Source organism: Podarcis liolepis (genome assembly GCF_965112155.1).
Source record: "Podarcis liolepis genome assembly, chromosome: 9".
In the NCBI taxonomy this organism is placed as follows: domain Eukaryota; kingdom Metazoa; phylum Chordata; class Lepidosauria; order Squamata; family Lacertidae; genus Podarcis; species Podarcis liolepis.
Window position 1 is genome coordinate 72,002,897 of NC_139564.1, and position 17,624 is coordinate 72,020,520.

General features: G+C 47.7%; 1 protein-coding gene across 4 annotated transcripts in view; it reads left to right on the forward strand.

Annotated features, from left to right (window-relative positions):
• The window catches only part of PML (PML nuclear body scaffold), a 22,029-nt gene extending 11,627 nt beyond the window's left edge, over positions 1–10,402 (forward strand). For 2 of the 4 annotated variants that reach the window (XM_083460495.1, XM_083460496.1), the window contains exons 6-9: positions 330–413; positions 2,179–2,431; positions 3,323–3,375; positions 8,263–10,402. In XM_083460495.1, the coding sequence (XP_083316621.1) occupies positions 330–413; positions 2,179–2,431; positions 3,323–3,375; positions 8,263–8,265 (393 nt within the window). In that variant the 3' untranslated portion in view covers positions 8,266–10,402. Of the gene's footprint in view, positions 1–329; positions 414–2,178; positions 2,432–3,322; positions 3,990–4,324; positions 5,198–5,994; positions 6,541–8,262 lie in introns of those variants that run through there. The other 2 variants (XR_014516006.1, XR_014516007.1) reach the window with 2 other exon arrangements.
• Positions 10,403–17,624: the final 7,222 nt, after the last annotated feature.

The following is a 17,624-nucleotide window of genomic DNA, read 5'->3' on the forward strand; positions in this document are numbered from 1 at the left end:
AAAAAATAAATAAAAATAATTCCCTGAGTTCAGTGCACAAGCAATAGGACTGAATCTCTTGATGTGTTGTAATTTAGCAGTTTCATATTGCTGCAAATTCCCTTTTTTCTGGTATGAACACTTTAAGGACACATCTTTTGAAAATAAAACGGAAGAATGTAAGGTTAGTTGGTATGTGAGATGACAGTCTGCCCGGGAGAACGATGTGCTTGTTCTGTTTTTTGAAGCACAGGATCAGCCTGTTTTCTTGGTCTCCAAGGTTCGCTGTCAGACGCCCCCTAAGTGTTACAGCACTTTAAAAATTCTGCCTTTGTCACTTTTGCGTACAGAAAGGCCTTCATAATGAGAAAAGCCAGCCAAGGAGCCAGGCGCCGACGTACACCCTCAGTCTCAGAAAGACACCTCATGGATTTGTAAGTTCTCTGCTGCTCATAACAGTTTTGTGTCTTCTGTTCTTTTGATTCTTCCCTCTCTTTGCTGACAGGCTGTCCCAGCTCCTTCTGAGCTGATGGATGCTGTACTTTCAGCCAAAGGAAGATCATAAAGTTGTAGAGCTGGAAGGGGACCCCCAAGGGACATTTAGCCCACCCCTCTGCAATGCAGGAATCACAGCTAAAGGATCCCTGAGTTGTGAATTAATATTATTATTAAGAATGATTTCCCTCGTTGCCATTACTAGCAGCCCAAAAGTGTGGTATCAGGGTGTTAAAGGTAAAGGTAAGGTACCCCTGACCATTAGGTCCAGTCGTGGCCGACTCTGGGGTTGCGGCGCTCATCTCGATTTATTGGCCAAGGGAGCTGGCGTACAGCTTCCGGGTCATGTGGCCAGCATGACTAGGCTGCTTCTGGCGAACCAGAGCAGCGCACGGAAACCCCATTTACCTTCCCGCCAGAGTGGTACCTATTTATCTACTTGCACTTTGATGTGCTTTCGAACTGCTAGGTTGGCAGGAGCAGGGACCGAGCAATGGGAGCTCACCTGTCGCTGGGATTCGAACTGCCAACCTTCTGATTGGCAAGCCCTAGGCTCAGTGGTTTAGACCACAGCGCCACCTGTGTGTTACTTCATGTCATATACAAAGCAAGCAAACATTATATAATAAAAGAAAATGGTTACCCACCAATACCAATTGAGGCATCCATATTTCCCTGTGGACGATGGTATGGAGGGTATTTTTAAGTCAAGTATCTTAAATCTGAAGCTCAAGAAATAAAATCCCACCAGGCGTCATAAAAAGTGTTTTGGAAACACACAGCTCGTCTGCCGTTTTTTCCACAGTCGCCCAAGCGCACAACTTCTTACGTTGCACAAAAGCAGATTTCCTGAGGTTCTCCAATGGATTTACTATTGATAATACAGTGGTGCCTCGCAAGACGAAATTAATTCTTTCCGCAAGTCTCTTCGTCTTGCGAGTTTTTCGTCTTGCGATGCACGGTTTCCCATAGGAATGCATTGAAAATCAATTAATGCATTCCTAGGGAAACCGCCTTCAGACCAGGTCCGGGGACAGTCTGTCCCCGGACCTCTTCTGAAGGCTGGGGGGGGGGGACAAGGGCTTTTCTTCCCACCCCCAGCATTTTAAAAAACCCTGGGACAGCGGAGGACTTCTCCGCTGTCCGGGCGATCTTAAAATGCTGGTGGGCGGCATTTTAAAATCGCCCCGGGACAGCGGAGGACTTCTCCGCTGTCCGGGGCGATTTAAAAGCCCCTGGGAAGGCAGGCAGGGGGGACAAAGACTTTCGCCCCCCACCCGCCTTCAGAAGGTGTTCCCTTCCCGCCGCCCGGCTTCGGAGCATCGTTCCGAAGCCCGGCGGCGGGGGCAGGTGTTCCCTTCCCGCCGCCCGGCTTCGGAGCAGCGTTCCGAAGCCCAGCGGCGGCGGGAGGAGGCGTTCCCGCCCCACCGCCCGGCTTTGGAGGAGGTCCGAGGACAGTGGGGAAGACGCGCTGCGCTTCCCCGCTGTCCCGGATATTTCCCTATGGGCTGTCGTCTTGCGAAGCAAGCCCATAGGGAAATTCGTCTTGCGAAGCGCCTCCAAAACGGAAAACTCTTTCGTCTAGCGGGTTTTCCGTCTTGCGAGGCGTTCGTCTTGCGAGGTACCACTGTAATTTATTATCGATTTATTGTGAATAAAAATAGCTGGTCTCGTTTTTAAATTTGTGTTACTCTTGCTTTTTAGGTCTCCTCTATCAGCTGCCCAGTGAAACGGCTGATGGGACAGACGGAAAAGTCCGTTCAGGCTTCTCCCAAGGCGATGAAGCTGGAGGACCACTACCATGACGACGGGCAGAACTCCGAGATGCATGTCCAGGATGTTGGGCTGAGTTCCTGGTCCCCTTCCCCGCGCGAGTCGACCCCAGAGAGGGAGCAGTGTGGGGCGGTCAACGCGGTGGAGCTCTTGGAAAATTCTGTGCACGAGATCTGTGAATCGGGTAATGTCCCATCTTGCCCGGCCTCCTCTGCTCACCAGATGCCCCTTGTGGCAAGGGTTAAATAAGTTGGAGTTCTTGTTATTAAATATACCCAGAAAAAGGCACACCAAGAACTCAGGCCAATGTAAGTTTCAATGGTGGGAGTGGTCCCTACTCGCAAATCTATAGTCAGTTTTAACAAAAACTGATCCATTCAAAAGTATGTATTACTTTTGAATTACAAACTCAAATAGAGATTACAAACTCATAAAGCTATGTATAACACAATAATTCGTTACAGAATTAGGGATAAGAGTTTATGAGTAGAGACAAGTTCATGTTAGACCATAGTCAGATTCGACGAGAAATGTAGAAAATAACAGGATACATTTATCCGAAAGTCTTCAAACTTACACGACCCTTTAAAAATTAGCTGATGAAGGTGTATACATCGGAACAGGCCCTGTCCTGGTTTCTGATCTATAATTGACTTCTGACTTCTGCTCAATGAATGAAACTAAGATTTTCGTGTTGAATCTGACTATGGACTAACATGAACTCATAAACTCTTATCCCTAATTCCGTAACGAATTATTGTGTTATACATATCCTTATGAGTTTGAGTTTGTAATCTATGTTAGAGTTTGTAATCTCTATTTGAGTTTGTAATCCTTGCCAGAATATATATACTTTTGGGTGGATTAGTTTTTGTTACTATTGACTATTGATTTGCGAGTAAGGACCACTCCCACTATTGAAACTTAGGTTGCACAAGAGCAGCTTTCTCGGCTCCTGCCGTCACCAGCGAGTGGGGGGGGGGCAGAGCAGAGCCCTGCTGGCTAGGAGGGAGTTCCGCGGATTATGCGCTCTGAGGTGTGGGTGACACATTGTTTGTCCTCCATCTTCTTGCAGAGGTTGCCAGCATCCTGATCAGCAGCTCCGAGGACACTGAAGACGACATGATGGTGAGTAGGCCAGAGACCACACAGCAGGCTCCGTGGAAAGGAAAGATCCAGCCTGCACATTCCAAGAGGTCCCAGGACTCCTGGGGTGACAGGAGTTAGATGGGGCGAGTGGCATCGGCAGCAAAGCGGTGCAGGGCACAGGTCTTCTCTGCAGGGTTCCAGATAGGCAGCTGTGCCCTCTCCCAGGCTACTCCAGTCCTTTGTCAGTTTTTGGGTCCCCCTCTTTCCCTGGACACTCAGCATTGCATTCTCTCCCCCCCCCCCAATTCCTGCAAACCTTGAGGTTCCTTCAAGCCTGCTGATTTCTCTCACGCCCTTTGTCCATTGAGGGTCCATTGATGGCTACAGAACGACGGGAACGACATAAAGATGGCCGCCCAGCCTCTCCTTAAAAGCCTCCCGCAAGGAAGAAGAGGCCACCACCTTCCAAGGTCATAGAATCATTCAATAAAAAACAACAACCAACAACAACTTATTACCCGCCCATCTGGCTGAGTTTCACCAGCCACTCTGGGCAGCCACCAATTGAGTGTTAAAAACAATACAACATTAAATATTAAAAACTTCCCTAAACAGGGCTGCCTTCAGATGTCTTTTAAAAATAAGATACAGTGGTGCCTCGCAAGACGAAAAGAATCCGTTCTGTGATTCTCTTCGTCTAGCGGTTTTTTCGTCTTGCGAAGCAAGCCCATTAACGGATTAGCGGATTAGCGCTATTAGCGGCTTTTAGCGGCTTATCTGCTGATCGGATCAGCTGATAAGCGGCTTAGCGGCTTAGAAAAAGGGGGGGTGGAGGGAAAAAAACCAGCAGGAACTCGCAAGACATTGTCGTCTTGCGAAGCAAGCCCATAGAAAATTCGTTTTGCAAAGCACCTCCAAAACGGAAAACTCTTTTGTCTAGTGAGTTTTCCGTCTTGCGAGGCATTCGTCTTGCGGGGCACCACTGTAGCTGCTTATTTCATTGACATCTGATGGGAGGGCGTTCCACAGGGTGGGCGCTACTACTGAGAAGGCCCTCTGTCTGGTTCCCTGTAACCTCACTTCTCACAATGAGGGAACTGCCAGAAGGCCCTCGGCGCTGGATCTCAGTGTCTGGGCTGAACGATGGGGGTGGAGACGCTCCTTCAGGTATACAGGACCAAAGTCGTTTAGGGCTTTCAAGGTCAGCACCAACACTTTGAATTGTGCTTGGAAACGTACTGGGAGCCAATGCAGATCTCTCAGGACTGGTGTTATGTGGTCTTGGCGGCCACTCCCAGTCACCAGTCTAGCTGGCACATTCTGGATTAGTTGCAGCTTCCGGGTCACCTTCAAAGGTAGCCCCACGTAGAGCGCATTGCAGTAGTCCAAGCGGGAGATAACTAGAGCATGCACCACTCTGACGAGACAGTCCGCGGGCAGGGAGGATCTCATCCTGCATACCAGATGGAGCTGATAGACAGCCGCCCTGGACACAGAATTTGAGCCCATGTTTGGTTATGGAGAGGGGAGGGGGTTGAGGATTTGGCCATAATACCTACAGACATCCCTGTCAGTATGCATTTCTTAGTACTGAAAGTATTGATCTGATGTTTAGACATCTTTCCTACTCTAATTAATTCAGGAGGGTACTGGAAGCTTCTCTGTGTGAAAGAAAGAAGCAGACGGTTCGTGGTGTTTGGGTTATTCCTTCAGAGCAGCTGAGTACAGCTGGCTTAAACTGATTCTGTTCTCTCTTTCTGTCAAGGTCATGCTGACTATAAGAGGCCAGAAGGAGCCGGGGTTTTGCTTTCTCTCTTCTCTCTTTCCTTCTGGTGTTCTGTATGCTCAGTGTTAAGGTTTAGTCTTACTATATATATATATATATTTATAAATATTTATTGGATTTTCACAAATTATAAAAACACACACAATACAATACAAACATACACACACAAAAACAAACATGTATAATGTCGAATCCTTTTTTTTCTTAAAACTTACTTCACCGACTTCCCCGTACCTCCCCTTTCTGCATTCCAATTCCCAAATTTATTTCAGCAAATCCTCCCCCTTAATTTTGTCTAATTTTTTCCTTTTCTTTTCTTTTACTTAATCTTTTACAGCTGTAATCTACTTTCTATAACCGCAACATTTTAGCACTCATTAATTTTACAATATTTCTTAAGATAAATTTTAAATTTCTTCCAATCTTCTTCTGCCGTCTCTTTCCCCTGGTCTCGGATTCTGCCAGTCATTTCAGCCAGTCCCATATAGTCTATCACCTTCATCTGCCATTCTTCCAGAGTGGGTAAATCTTGTGTCTTCCAATACTTTGCGATGAGTATTCTTGCTGCTGTTGTAGCATACATAAAAAATGTTCTGTCTTTCTTTGACACCAGTTGGCCGACAATGCCCAAGAGAAAGGCCTCTGGTTTCTTAGGGAAAGTACATTTAAGTATCTTTTTCATTTCATTATAAATCATCTCCCAGAAAGCCTTGATCCTTGGGCACGTCCACCAAAGGTGAAAGAATGTACCTTCAGTCTCTTTACATTTCCAACACTTATTATCAGGCAAATGGTAGATTTTTGCAAGCTTGACTGGGGTCATGTACCACCTGTAGATCATTTTCATAATATTCTCTCTTAAGGCGGTTTAGTCTTACTATAAGTTATTGCAAGTTTAAGTTAAGTCTGCTGCAACTGGATTTCTTATGGACAGTGCCAATCCTGAATATATTGGATTTGTGACCATTATGCTCATTTGCCTTAAGTAGCAGTAAAGCTCTGCTGGATGAAATACAATGGCCTCTCGTCTATTGTTGGGGATCCTGCGACGTGTTTAAGTTTTTACTCTGCTAACTATACATTGGGTTCTGCTTAGGATCATTAGAGTAGAATTCTATGACAATTCCTTCATTTCATTGTCGATTTCTTACAAATTCTTGTTTTCCTATTATATTGTTATCCTTATTTAAAAGGTAAAGGGACCCCTGACCATTAGGTCCAGTCGTGGCCGACTCTGGGGTTGCGGCGCTCATCTCGCTTTATTAGCCGATGGAGCCAGCGTACAGCTTCCGGGTCATGTGGCCAGCATGACTAAGCTGCTTCTGGCAAACCAGAGCAGCGCACGGAAACACCGTTTACCTTCCTGCCGGAGTGGTACCTATTTATCTACTTGCACTTTGACGGGCTTTTGAACTGCTAGGTTGGCAGGAGCTGGGACTGAGCAAAGGGAGCTCACCCCGTCACAGGGATTCGAACCGCCAACCTTCTGATTGGCAAGTCCTAGGCTCTGTGGTTTAACCCACAGCGCCACCCGCATCCTTATTTAGTTGCTAGTTAAAGAATATATTCCTAGTGAGAAATGAATAACAGGTTATCTTTCTTTGTTTCCCAAGTTCTAACTTTATCTTACCATCTTTGGCGATCACTCGTAACCGAGTAAGATTGTCTTCCATAAACACGGTTTTAACAATGAGTCCATAAATGACTGTGGAGGCCAATTCTGGACCCACACGTCCTTCCACAGTGGGGGCATTGGTTCCTGGGCGGGAGTGGATCACGGTGTGGATTTGCCAAGTGTTCCTTCCTTGTAGCACGTTTCTCCCTTGCGTTCTGAGTTCGAGTGTCTTCAAAGTCCATGACACCTTTGGTTAAGGCTGTTCTCCAACTGGAGCGCTTGCAGGCCAGTGTTTCCCGGTTGTCGGTGTTTATACTACATTTTTAAAGATTTGCCTCAAGACAGTCTTTAAACCTCTTTTGTTGGCCACCAGCATTACGCTTTCCATTTTTAAGTTCCGAATAGAGTAGTTGTTTTGGAAGACGATCATCAGGCATCCAAACAACATGAGCAGTCCAACAAAGTTGATGTTGAAGAATCATTGCTTCAACACTGGTGATCTTTCCCTCTTCCAGTACACTGGCATTAGTTCGCCTGTCTTCCCAAGCGATGTGTAAAAATTTTCAGAGATGCCGTTTATGGAATCTTTCGAGGAGTTGGAGATGGCTTTTGTAAGTGGTCCATGTTTTAGAAGCATACAGTAAGGTTGGTAGTAAAACAGATTTGTAAACAAGCATTTGGGTTTCCTTGCAAATGTCCCGGTCCTCAAACACTCTGCACTTCAATCGGGAGAAAGCCGCACTCACAGAGCTCAGGCGATGCTGGATTTTGGCATTAATGTCTAACTTTATCTTACTATAATCAATGCAGGAACCCTCCTTTTTATTACCATGCTGACCTTTACATATAAAGACTTCGGAAATCATAGAACCACAGAACTGTAGAGCTGGAAGGGACCCCAAGAATAATCTAGTCCAACTTCCTGCAGTGCAGGAATAACAACCAAAGCCTGAGCCCGGCTTCGGCTGGGGAGGGCAGGATATAAATAATTTTTTTTATTATTATTATCCCTGGCCATCCCGCCTCTGGTCAAAAATGTCCAAGGAAAGAGGGTCTTGTCAGTTTCTTCCAGGATTGCTCCTTCGTTCACTGAAGGATATATTTTACATCAAGTTTATGCCCTCCCCACTGATGCCATGAGCTACAATAACAAGCCATAGAAAAAGTTTCGAACTCCCCACCTATGGATCTCAAACAGGTGCCTTCAACAGTAGTCCTGTCCTAAAAACATTTAGGTAGCTAAAACCTACCCAGGTGCTTAGAAATACTGGGGAGAATTTTAACCTGTTTTAGTATTTTATCTTTTTGTATGTTTTAAAGTATTGCTGCATTTTCTTATTGTCTCGCTTTATCTTTTTGTAAACTGCTTCAAGGTTTCCCCCCACGATCAAGCCGTGCACAAATTTTATGAAAGAAAGAAATTAAAACTAAAAGTTCAGATTGGCACCTGCCATTACACCGCTGCACTTGCGTTTCCTCCTGGTCTGCTGGACGAAAACTTTCACTATGGTCTGTTTCCTTTCAGTGATTGCCCACCGCCGCTGGAATGTCCGCCCGAGGTCTGAGGGGGTGTCGACAGCAGCAGGGCAGAGGTGCCTTTTCCAAAGCTGACCTCGAAACCCCAGCCATGACATCGCTTGCCAAGATGCCCACATCTCTCTTGCTCCCTCCTTCCTTGATTGATCCTCCTGATTGATTCTGCAGAGAACGTCTTTCTCACAGTTCGTTTGCACACAGACAGTCCTGCTCGTCCCAGGGTTGTGTTGAGCTGTGCCACTCTTGACCCCAAGGCTGTCCACTCCTCATTCCTGCCCGGGCAACACAAGTGCCTTTAGGTGATGCTGCTGCAATACCTTATGAGTACTTAGCATCCACCAGGAGCAACAGCTGATCACAGGCAGATCACAGGTAGCGGTCTTCTGAGAAGGAACACGTGTTTCCCTGGTCAGCAGTGAATTTTACCTTGCTACCCCTCTCCTTTTATCTGACAAGGGCTGGTGGCAGCCTTAAGGCAGCTGAGATTTGGCCTGTGCCATCCCTTCTGTCCAATTATTAGCTTAGGAATTTTGTAAGGTACTATTGTCATGAAACATGTTTAATGTGGAAAGCTGACTGTTTGCTACATGCACCCCCTCGGTTAATTTCTCTCCTGCCATGGGAACAGATGCACCCAGGAGGCTTGAAAAAATCAAGGAGGGTTGGCAAGACTAAACATTATGCCCAGTTTTTTGTATGGGGGACTAGAAATTCAGGAGCGCAGTGCTGGGTCAAAGCAAAGGCCCAGCCTGTCTTCCAGCCAGATGTTTAGAAGAAGTGGGAGATCAATAGCCCCACCTGGATTCTGACTCATTTCAGAAATTCACTGCTGCCAGCTGGTGCCTTAGAGGGCATTAACAGAGAATTAGGCACATTGATTTCATTTCTGGATTGCTACCCATGACAGAACATCCCAAAGAGATTAACTGTAGAAATAGATTTTTAAAAAATAGTTACAGTCATACCTCTAGTTGCGTTAGGTTTATGTTGTGTTTTTTCTGGTTACGAATGCGGCAAACCCGGAAGCGTTTACTTCTGGGTTCACCGATATACGCAGGAGCGATCTGCGCGCTTTGCGCATGCGCAGGAGCGATTTGCAAACTTCGTGCATGCGCAGGAGTGCTCTATCACGTCATGCGCAGAAGCGGCGCTCTACGGACTTTTCGGCGTGTGAGCGGCACCCCGGAACAGATCGCATCCGTAAGTAGAGGTACCACTGTATACAGGTACAGACTTGGACATAGATACCCACTTAAAAGACTGGAGGGAGCAAAAAGGCAATAGAGGCAGTGCCTGTGAGCAATGAGGATGTCTTAATGTTGGACTTTAGGCATGACACTCTTTACTGGTTGTTGGGGAGAAATCTAGAAGACGAGGGCCATTCCCTCCACGTCTTGCTTGTGGGTTTCCCATTTGAGGCATCTAGTTGGCCACTGTGAGAACAGGAGTCATGGGCCTCATCCAGCAGCCAGGCTCCTTTGACACACTCAATTTTTTTAGGGCCCCTCCAGCCTGGTGTTGTGGGCTTGCTTTTGCTTTTCTTCCGCAGCAACTCATTGACGCAGGATCAGTGCAATATTGCGGGTTGTCCCCAGATCAGTCCGCTTCATTAGTTGTTCTAAGACGCTTTCCCTGCGTTGCCGCATTATTGCTTTCTGGATGGACATTCCTGCCCTGTAGCACGACGAAGGAGGGATGTTAGAAAAACCCTGCAAGATCAGTGGTATGAAAAGTTAGCAGGATTTCAGCAGGAAGTTGTGGGATCTGCACTAACTGGAAATTTGAGCTTAAGTTTCAGTCATGTCTGTTGCTGGTTGATTTCACTTTTTTTTAAAAAAAAAAATGACAATTTATTGATTTTCCAAAGATAACACACACAAAAATAAAAGCAACAACACTACAAAAGACAAAACGAAACAGAAGTAATTGATTTCCCTCTAGTCCCTTCCTTGGTTCCGTTACTTATCAATGTAGCACATGTCTATTGTCCAGTTTGAAACATGGTTAAATTACTTATTATCCATTCATAACAAATTTACATGTAATTTTAAAGCCCTGCTAATGTATTAACCTGTGTGCAATGCTTCTCTATATATGCAATAAACATTTTCCATTCTTCTTTAAATTCATTTATGTCCCTTCCTCTTAGTTTCATTGTCAGTTTTGCCATTTCAGCATATTCCGTTGTTTTAACTGCTGAGTTGCTGAGGTCTGTCACGCAACTGCGCTAACTCTGCGGATCCCTAAGTGTGCCAGTGTCGGTTGGCATCAGTCGCTGTGATGTTCGGGCATGTGTCTCTGCCAGGGTCCTACTCGTGTGTAGGCTGAACTCCTGACAGGGGGCTCTGTAGAGGGGGTGCCCCATGTCAGGCTGCAGAAGAGCAGAAACGGGACAAATTCATGGTGGATCAAGCTATAGGCAACTAGCCAAGATGTCTCTGCTCTGCCTCCATAGTTGCTTCCCAATTCCAGTTGCTGGAAGCCCCAGGAGCGGGGAGAGCTGCTCTTGTGCTCTGGTCCTGCTTACAAGATTCACATAATGGGCATCTGTTTGGCCCAGGGGTCTGCAACCCGCGGCTCCGGAGCCGCATGTGGCTCTTTTACACCTTTGCCGCGGCTCCGGGGCGGATACTAGCGAGGGGAGGAGGCGCATTGTGCACCCCGACACTCCCCACTGTGGCGGGCGCTGTACTGGCTGTGACGTCGCATGGGGGCAGTGCGTGTGTTAGTCACACACCATCCCGACGTCACCTTCCTGCCCGCCCGCCCGCTACATTGTAAGGGGCATGTACGCTGGTCACTGCATTGAAAGGGGGCATGTATGCTGGTCACTGTTTTGAAGGGGAGTGAAGAACACACACACACAAAAAGGTAACTTGTTAATTTAATGTTTATTTCTATGAGGAGGAGTAATTCTGAGGGGTCAAACAAAGAAATAATAAAAAAGTGAGAAAAAAGTTATTTTTATAATGACGAGTTTGCGGCTCCCAGTTTTTTTTCCCTTCGGAAACGGGTCCAAGTGGCTCTTTTTGTCTTAAAGGTTGCAGACCCCTGGTTTGGCCCCTGTGAGAAGAGGATGCTGGACTAGATGGGCCACTGATTCAGAGAGCCAGTGTGGTGTAGTGGTTAAGAGCGGTAGACTTGTAATCTGGTGAACCAGGTTCGATTCCCCGCTCCTCCACATGCAGCTGCTGGGTGACCCTGGGCCAGTCACACTTCTCTGAAGTCTCTCAGCCCCACTCACCTCACAGTGTATTTGTTGTGGGGGAGGAAGGGGAAGGAGAACGTTAGCCGCTTTGAGACTCCTTCGGGTAGTGATAATGTGGGATATCAAATCCAAACTCTTCTTCTTCTTCAGCAGGTCTGTTCTTCAGTTCTTATGTTTGAATGATTTTCAACCAGGCATAGGCAACCTTCAGCCCTCCAGATGTTTTGGACTACAAGTCCCATCCCTGCCCTGACCACTGGTCCTGTTAGCTAGGGATCATGGGAGTTGTAGGCCAAAACATCTGGAGGGCCGAAGGTTGCCTATGCCTGGTTTAAACCATGAACAGAATCTGCTCTTTTCCGGTACAGTGGTACCTCAGGCTAAATACTTAATTCGTTCTGGAGGTCCATTCATAACCTGAAACTGTTCTTAACCTGAGGTACCACTTTAGCTAATGGGGCCTCCCGCTGCCGGAGCCCGATTTCTGTTCTCATCCTGAAGCAAAGTTCTTAACCCGAGGTACTATTTCTGGGTTAGCGGAGTCTGTAACTTGAAGCGTATGTAACCTGAGGTACCACTGTACTTCTTCCTTTTTCTTGTGTTAAATATTTGAAGACTCCTATCCAAATGAGACTTCTTCGTATCAGGCAGCAGGTGTCGCCCTTGGACAATAATGAATGTGGCTCTACTTGCTGCAGCAAAGGCACAATTCAAAGAACTGTACTGGCTTTGTGAATATTCCAGGTCATAGAATCATAGAGTTGGAAGAGACCACAAGGGCCATCGAGTCCAACCCCCTGCCAAGCAGGAAACACCATCAGAGCACTCCTGACATATGGTTGTCAAGCCTCTGCTGAAACGGGGAGTGCCCACGTCCCACAAAAAAAAAAAAAAACCAACTTGAAGCTTACAACCCTTCCTTATTTATTATTTCATTTAAATCCCACCTTTTTCTCCAAGTGGGTTCTCCCCTCATTTAATCCCTGCAACAACCCTGTGAGGTAGGTCAGGCTGAGGGACAGTGACTGGATCTCCAGGCCGCCCAGTGAGCTTCAAGGCCGAGGGGGGATTGCAGCCCAGGTCACATTCTGACACTGCAACCTCCACGCCGCTTTGAAGGATGCTCAGCCAAAGGCACCTTCAGAGCTTCTGCTTAATGGAGCAGACATTAGAGGCCTGGCCAGGGGATATGGACCCATTCCTCAGATGCCTGAACAAGGCTAGCGTTGAATCAGTCAATGTGATTCCCGCATTGCAGGGGGTTGGTCTAGATGTCCCTTAGGGCAGTGTTTCCCAACCTTTTTTGGGCAAAGGCACACTTGTTTCATGAAAAAAATCTCGAGGCACACCACCATTACAGCCCCGTGACGTCAGCGTGCAGCGTCACGCCGGGAGGGACGCACGAAAGTGTAAGTTTCAATTTTTTCCCCTCCCCCTTGCCTTCCTTCTGTGCCAACCGCCAAAAAGCCAAGAAAAAAGCCAAGACTTTAGGGCAGCAGGTCGACACGGAAGAAGCTGCTACCTAAGGACAGGTGCGACGGCCGTGTCCTCTTCTGCCACACTTGGCAGCCCTGCCTCACGGTCGTGACTCCCACCCTGATTTCTCCCCGCAGGTCGAGCGGCACAGGCAGCCCAATGTGTCCAGCCCAGACACAAGCCCCGCTTCCCCACTCTAGATCCTGAATGCGACCAAGTGCTCTGGACTCCCGAGCAGGGTGGGAAAGAGGACTCGCATCTGGTAGCCTCCGGGCTCCTCGCCTGCTCGAGGGATGGCATTGCAGGCAAGCTGCCGGCCGTCGCCATCGCCGCCCCCTCATGCGAGTGGACCTGCCCGGAGTGGTGGGCCGGGGGAGGCTCGCTCTCTGTGGGGATGTGGCCCGCACGCGCGGCCCCGCTTCCTCCTGCCCAGGGCTGAGCTCCTTACCCGCGATCTCGGTCTCGCGCACGCGGATCCCACTTATTCCGAAGCTCGCACCACTAGCCGGGGCTCTCACACCGTGCCAGGGCGAGGCGGCGCGGCCCACTGACGTCATCGCGGCTCGCCGCCGCCCTCGACTTCCCTGTTCCCTCCCCTCCCTCGGGTCGCTGTGGTTACCGAGGACTGCAAGCTGCTCGGGCAAGCGTGGGGCATTAAGTGGGAGAAGGAAAATTAAAATTAAAACTCGCCTGAAGGCCGCCTCTCCGGATATCTTTCGAATTTTTTAATTTTTCCCGCAGCACACCAGGCAACGTCTCGCGGCACACTAGTGTGCCGCGGAACACCGGTTGGGAAACACTGCCTTAGGGACCCCTCCACCTGCAATTCTATGAATGTGATAGCATTGCTCGACTGAAATTGCCAGGGGGCACTGAGCCCATTGTGCAAAGCTGCTTCTTGCCCCTACCCCTTGTCTGTTAGGGCCAGCACAATCTGCAAACCTTACCTTCAGTTCCCCACCCCCCTGCTTTTGAAATAAAAAGCCTAAGATCAATTGCCAACTGGGGGTGTGACCCACCTGACATGAGTTCAGCCATAATGCATCCCACTTGGCCTCAGCCTGCCTGGTTCTTTTTTCTTTTTCCAAAATTGTTATTGATTTTCCAAATTTATAACAAACATAAACAACAACAAAAACAAAAACATTACAATATAACAAACAAACAAACAAACAAACAAACAAACGTTTATCCTAACCATTATAATCTCACTTATGTTACCATTGTTAGATGACTTCCTCAAATCCCTCTAGCTGAGTTTCCATATGAGTCATTGTAAGTCAATACTAATTTCTAATAAAATTAAACTAATCAATTAACATCTTTCTTATCATATTCACATATATCCATAATGTTATGCAATTTAAAACATTTAACTCCTAAGCCAAGTACAAAAATAATACTACTTATATTATCTTAGAATATTTTACTAAATAATCCTTAAATTTCTTCCCTTCTTCTTGGTACTCCTCCTCCTTCTGTTCGCAGACTCTTCCGGTCAGGTCGGCCAGCTCCAAAAAGTCCATCATCTTCATCTGCCATTCCTCCACTGTTGGTATTTCTTGTAATTTCCAATATTTGGCTAACAAAATTCTTGCTGCAGTTGTGGCATGCAAAAACAGTCTAACATCTTTCTTGGGCAATTCCAAACTTGTTATTCCAAGTAGAAAGGCTTCTGGTTTTTTAATAAATGTATATTTCAACATCTTTTTCAACTCATTATCAATCTTTTCCCAGAAGTCTTTCACCTTGGGACACACCCACCACATATGGGAAAAGGCAACACAAACCAGCTGCTCTGACCCACTTAGCTTGCAAGTCTTATTCTTAGGTAAAGGTAAAGGGACCCCTGACCATTAGGTCCAGTCGTGGCCGACTCTGGGGTTACGGTGCTCATCTCGCTTTATTGGCCGAGGGAGCCTGTGTACAGCTTCCAGGTCATGTGGCCAGCATGACTAAGCTGCTTCTGGCGAACCAGAGCAGCGCACGGAAATGCCGTTTACCTTCCCGCCGGAGTGGTACCTATTTATCTACTTGCACTTTGATGTGCTTTCGAACTGCTAGGTTGGCAGGAGCTGGGACTGAGCAATGGAAGCTCACCCCGTCACAGGGATTTGAACCGCTGACCTTCTGACTGGCAAGTCGTAGGCTCTGTGGTTTAACCCACAGCGCCAACTAATTTTGCAACCTTGCAGTCTCTGGTTAGTAGTTTCCTGCTATTGTCAAAAGTACTGTGCTCCAGAGGGAGGCGGTCAAGGCAGCAAGCAAACGCAGCACCTGCTCAAGCCACTTTCAGAGGAGCCAAGCACCCAACGCCTAGCTGGAGACGGACCTTCAATCCAGTAACCGAGGCAACTCAGGCTTCCTAGGGCTGATTTACAGCAGGGCTTGGACTGAAATCAAAGCAGGTCTGGGACAAGGAGGGAGGGAGAGCTAAGGAACAGTCACTCCCCAGCCCATGGGCAGGCAAACTAAGGCCCGGGGCCGGATGCAGCCCAATCGCCTTCTCAATCTGGCCCACCGATGGTCTGGGAATCAGCGTGTTTTTACATGAGTAGAATGTGCCCTTTTATTTAAAATGCATCTCTGGGTTATTTGTGGGGCATAGGAATTCGTTCATTTCCCCCCAAATATAGTCCGGCCCCCCCCAAAAGGTCTGAGGGACAGTGGACTGGCCCCCTACTGAAAAAGTTTGCTGACCCCTGCCCCAGCCCATCGCCTCCCCCTCTTTTAGTTTCCCTTGTCTTGGCCTCCTGTGTTGAAATATCTGGGTGAGCAGAGACGGCTTGCAGAGAACACAGCACCCCGTGCTAATAATAGCGGCCCTGCAGAGCTTGGTGTGAAGGGAGTTTGCTTGCTAGGAAGCCATAATACCTTGGAGCTGTACCCTACTGTGGAACGATTAGCTGCTTCCAAGCGGAAGGCTGCCTTTAAAGATAAGAGGTCTTTTGCAAGGGGGACTCCTTCAACGTCTCCTAATCCAAGACTAGGAATTATGGGATGGGATGAAAGAAATCAGACCTTGAATTGTGCCCCAGGAAGAACAGTGCCTCGTCTCAGTTTCTCAACTCAACAAAGGCAGTGGGAAATAATCAAGGACACCCCAAGACATTTTGCTGCCTGAGCCAAAGATGGCACCCCTGCTTCCGCCAATTCAATATACGGGAGCTGGGGATAGAGGCGAGAATTTGTTTCATAAAATCACAGAATGGTAGATTTGGGAGGGACACCCCAAGAGTCAAATACTCCAACCCCTGCAATGCAGGTAAAGGTAAAGGTACACCTGACCATTAGGTCCAGTCGTGGCCAACTCTGGGGTTGCAGCGCTCATCTCGCTTTATTGGCTGAGGGAGACGGTGTACAGCTTCCGGATCATGTGACCAGTATGACTAAGCTGCTTTTGGCAAACCAGAGCAGCGCACGGAAACACTGTTTACCTTCCCGCCAGAGTGGTACCTATTTATCTACTTGCACTTGACGTGCTTTCGAACTGCTAGGTTGGCAGGAGCAGGGACCGAGCAACAGGAGCTCACCCTGTCACGGGGATTCGAACCGCCAACCTTCTGATCGGCAAGTCCTAGGCTCTGTAGTTTAACCCACAGCGCCACCTATTGTCCCGTACGGAAGGTCAAGCACACGGAATCGCTACTCACTATTGGCTGGACGCAGGTGGGATTGCAAAACCTGTAGCGGTTTTGCTATGTAAATATGTTACCGCAGGTGTAATTTAGAGCTGTACAGCTTCCGGGTCATGTGGCCAGCATGACTAAGCTGCTTCTGGCGAACCAGAGCAGTGCACAGAAACGCCGTTTACCTTCCCGCTGGAGCGGTACCTATTTATCTACTTGTGCTTTTGAACTGCTAGGTTGGCAGGAGCAGCGACCGAGCAACGGGAGCTCACCCTGTCGTGGGGATTCGAACTGCCAACCTTCTGATCAGCAAGTCCTAGGCTCTGTGGTTTAACCCGCAGCGCCACCCATCGCAACTAAGAGCATCCCTAACAGATGGGATCTATGAGAGTCACACTCTCCCCCAAAATATGCAAACTGAACCACAGCCATCCTTGGAGACTGGCACTTCTCTGTATGTTGCGATGCAGTTCTCTAACTGGTGTCTACAAAAATCCATACATTTGAGCGAGGCATGTACAGGAATGAAGGCAGGAGTGAAAAGAGAATCCAAAATGCATGGCATTCAGGAAAACAGCTTGCAGAGATGTGTGCATGAGTCAAGTGCCATACGAATGGCCTCGGGGATTCATCAAGAACACCACCAATCCTGAAGGGAGGACATCTGTCCTGTAAGGGGAAAGGGACAAATTTGTTAATTTCAGTTTCCCTCACCATCCCCAATCCAAAATCCAGTTATCTACCTTTCTACAGCAGTTTGCCAATTTTTCTCTGAAGTACAGTGGTACCTTGGGTTACATACGCTTCAGGTTACAGATGCTTCAGGTTACAGACTCCGCTAACCCAGAAATAGTACCTCAGGTTAAGAACTTTGCTTCTGTATGAGAACAGAAATCGGGCTCCAGCGGCGCGGCAGCAGCAGGAGGCCCCATTAGCCAAAGTGGTACTTCAGGTTAAGAACAATTTCAGGTTAAGAATGGACCTCCGGAACGAATTAAGTACTTAACCCGAGGTACCACTGTACTCACAAAACTTCAT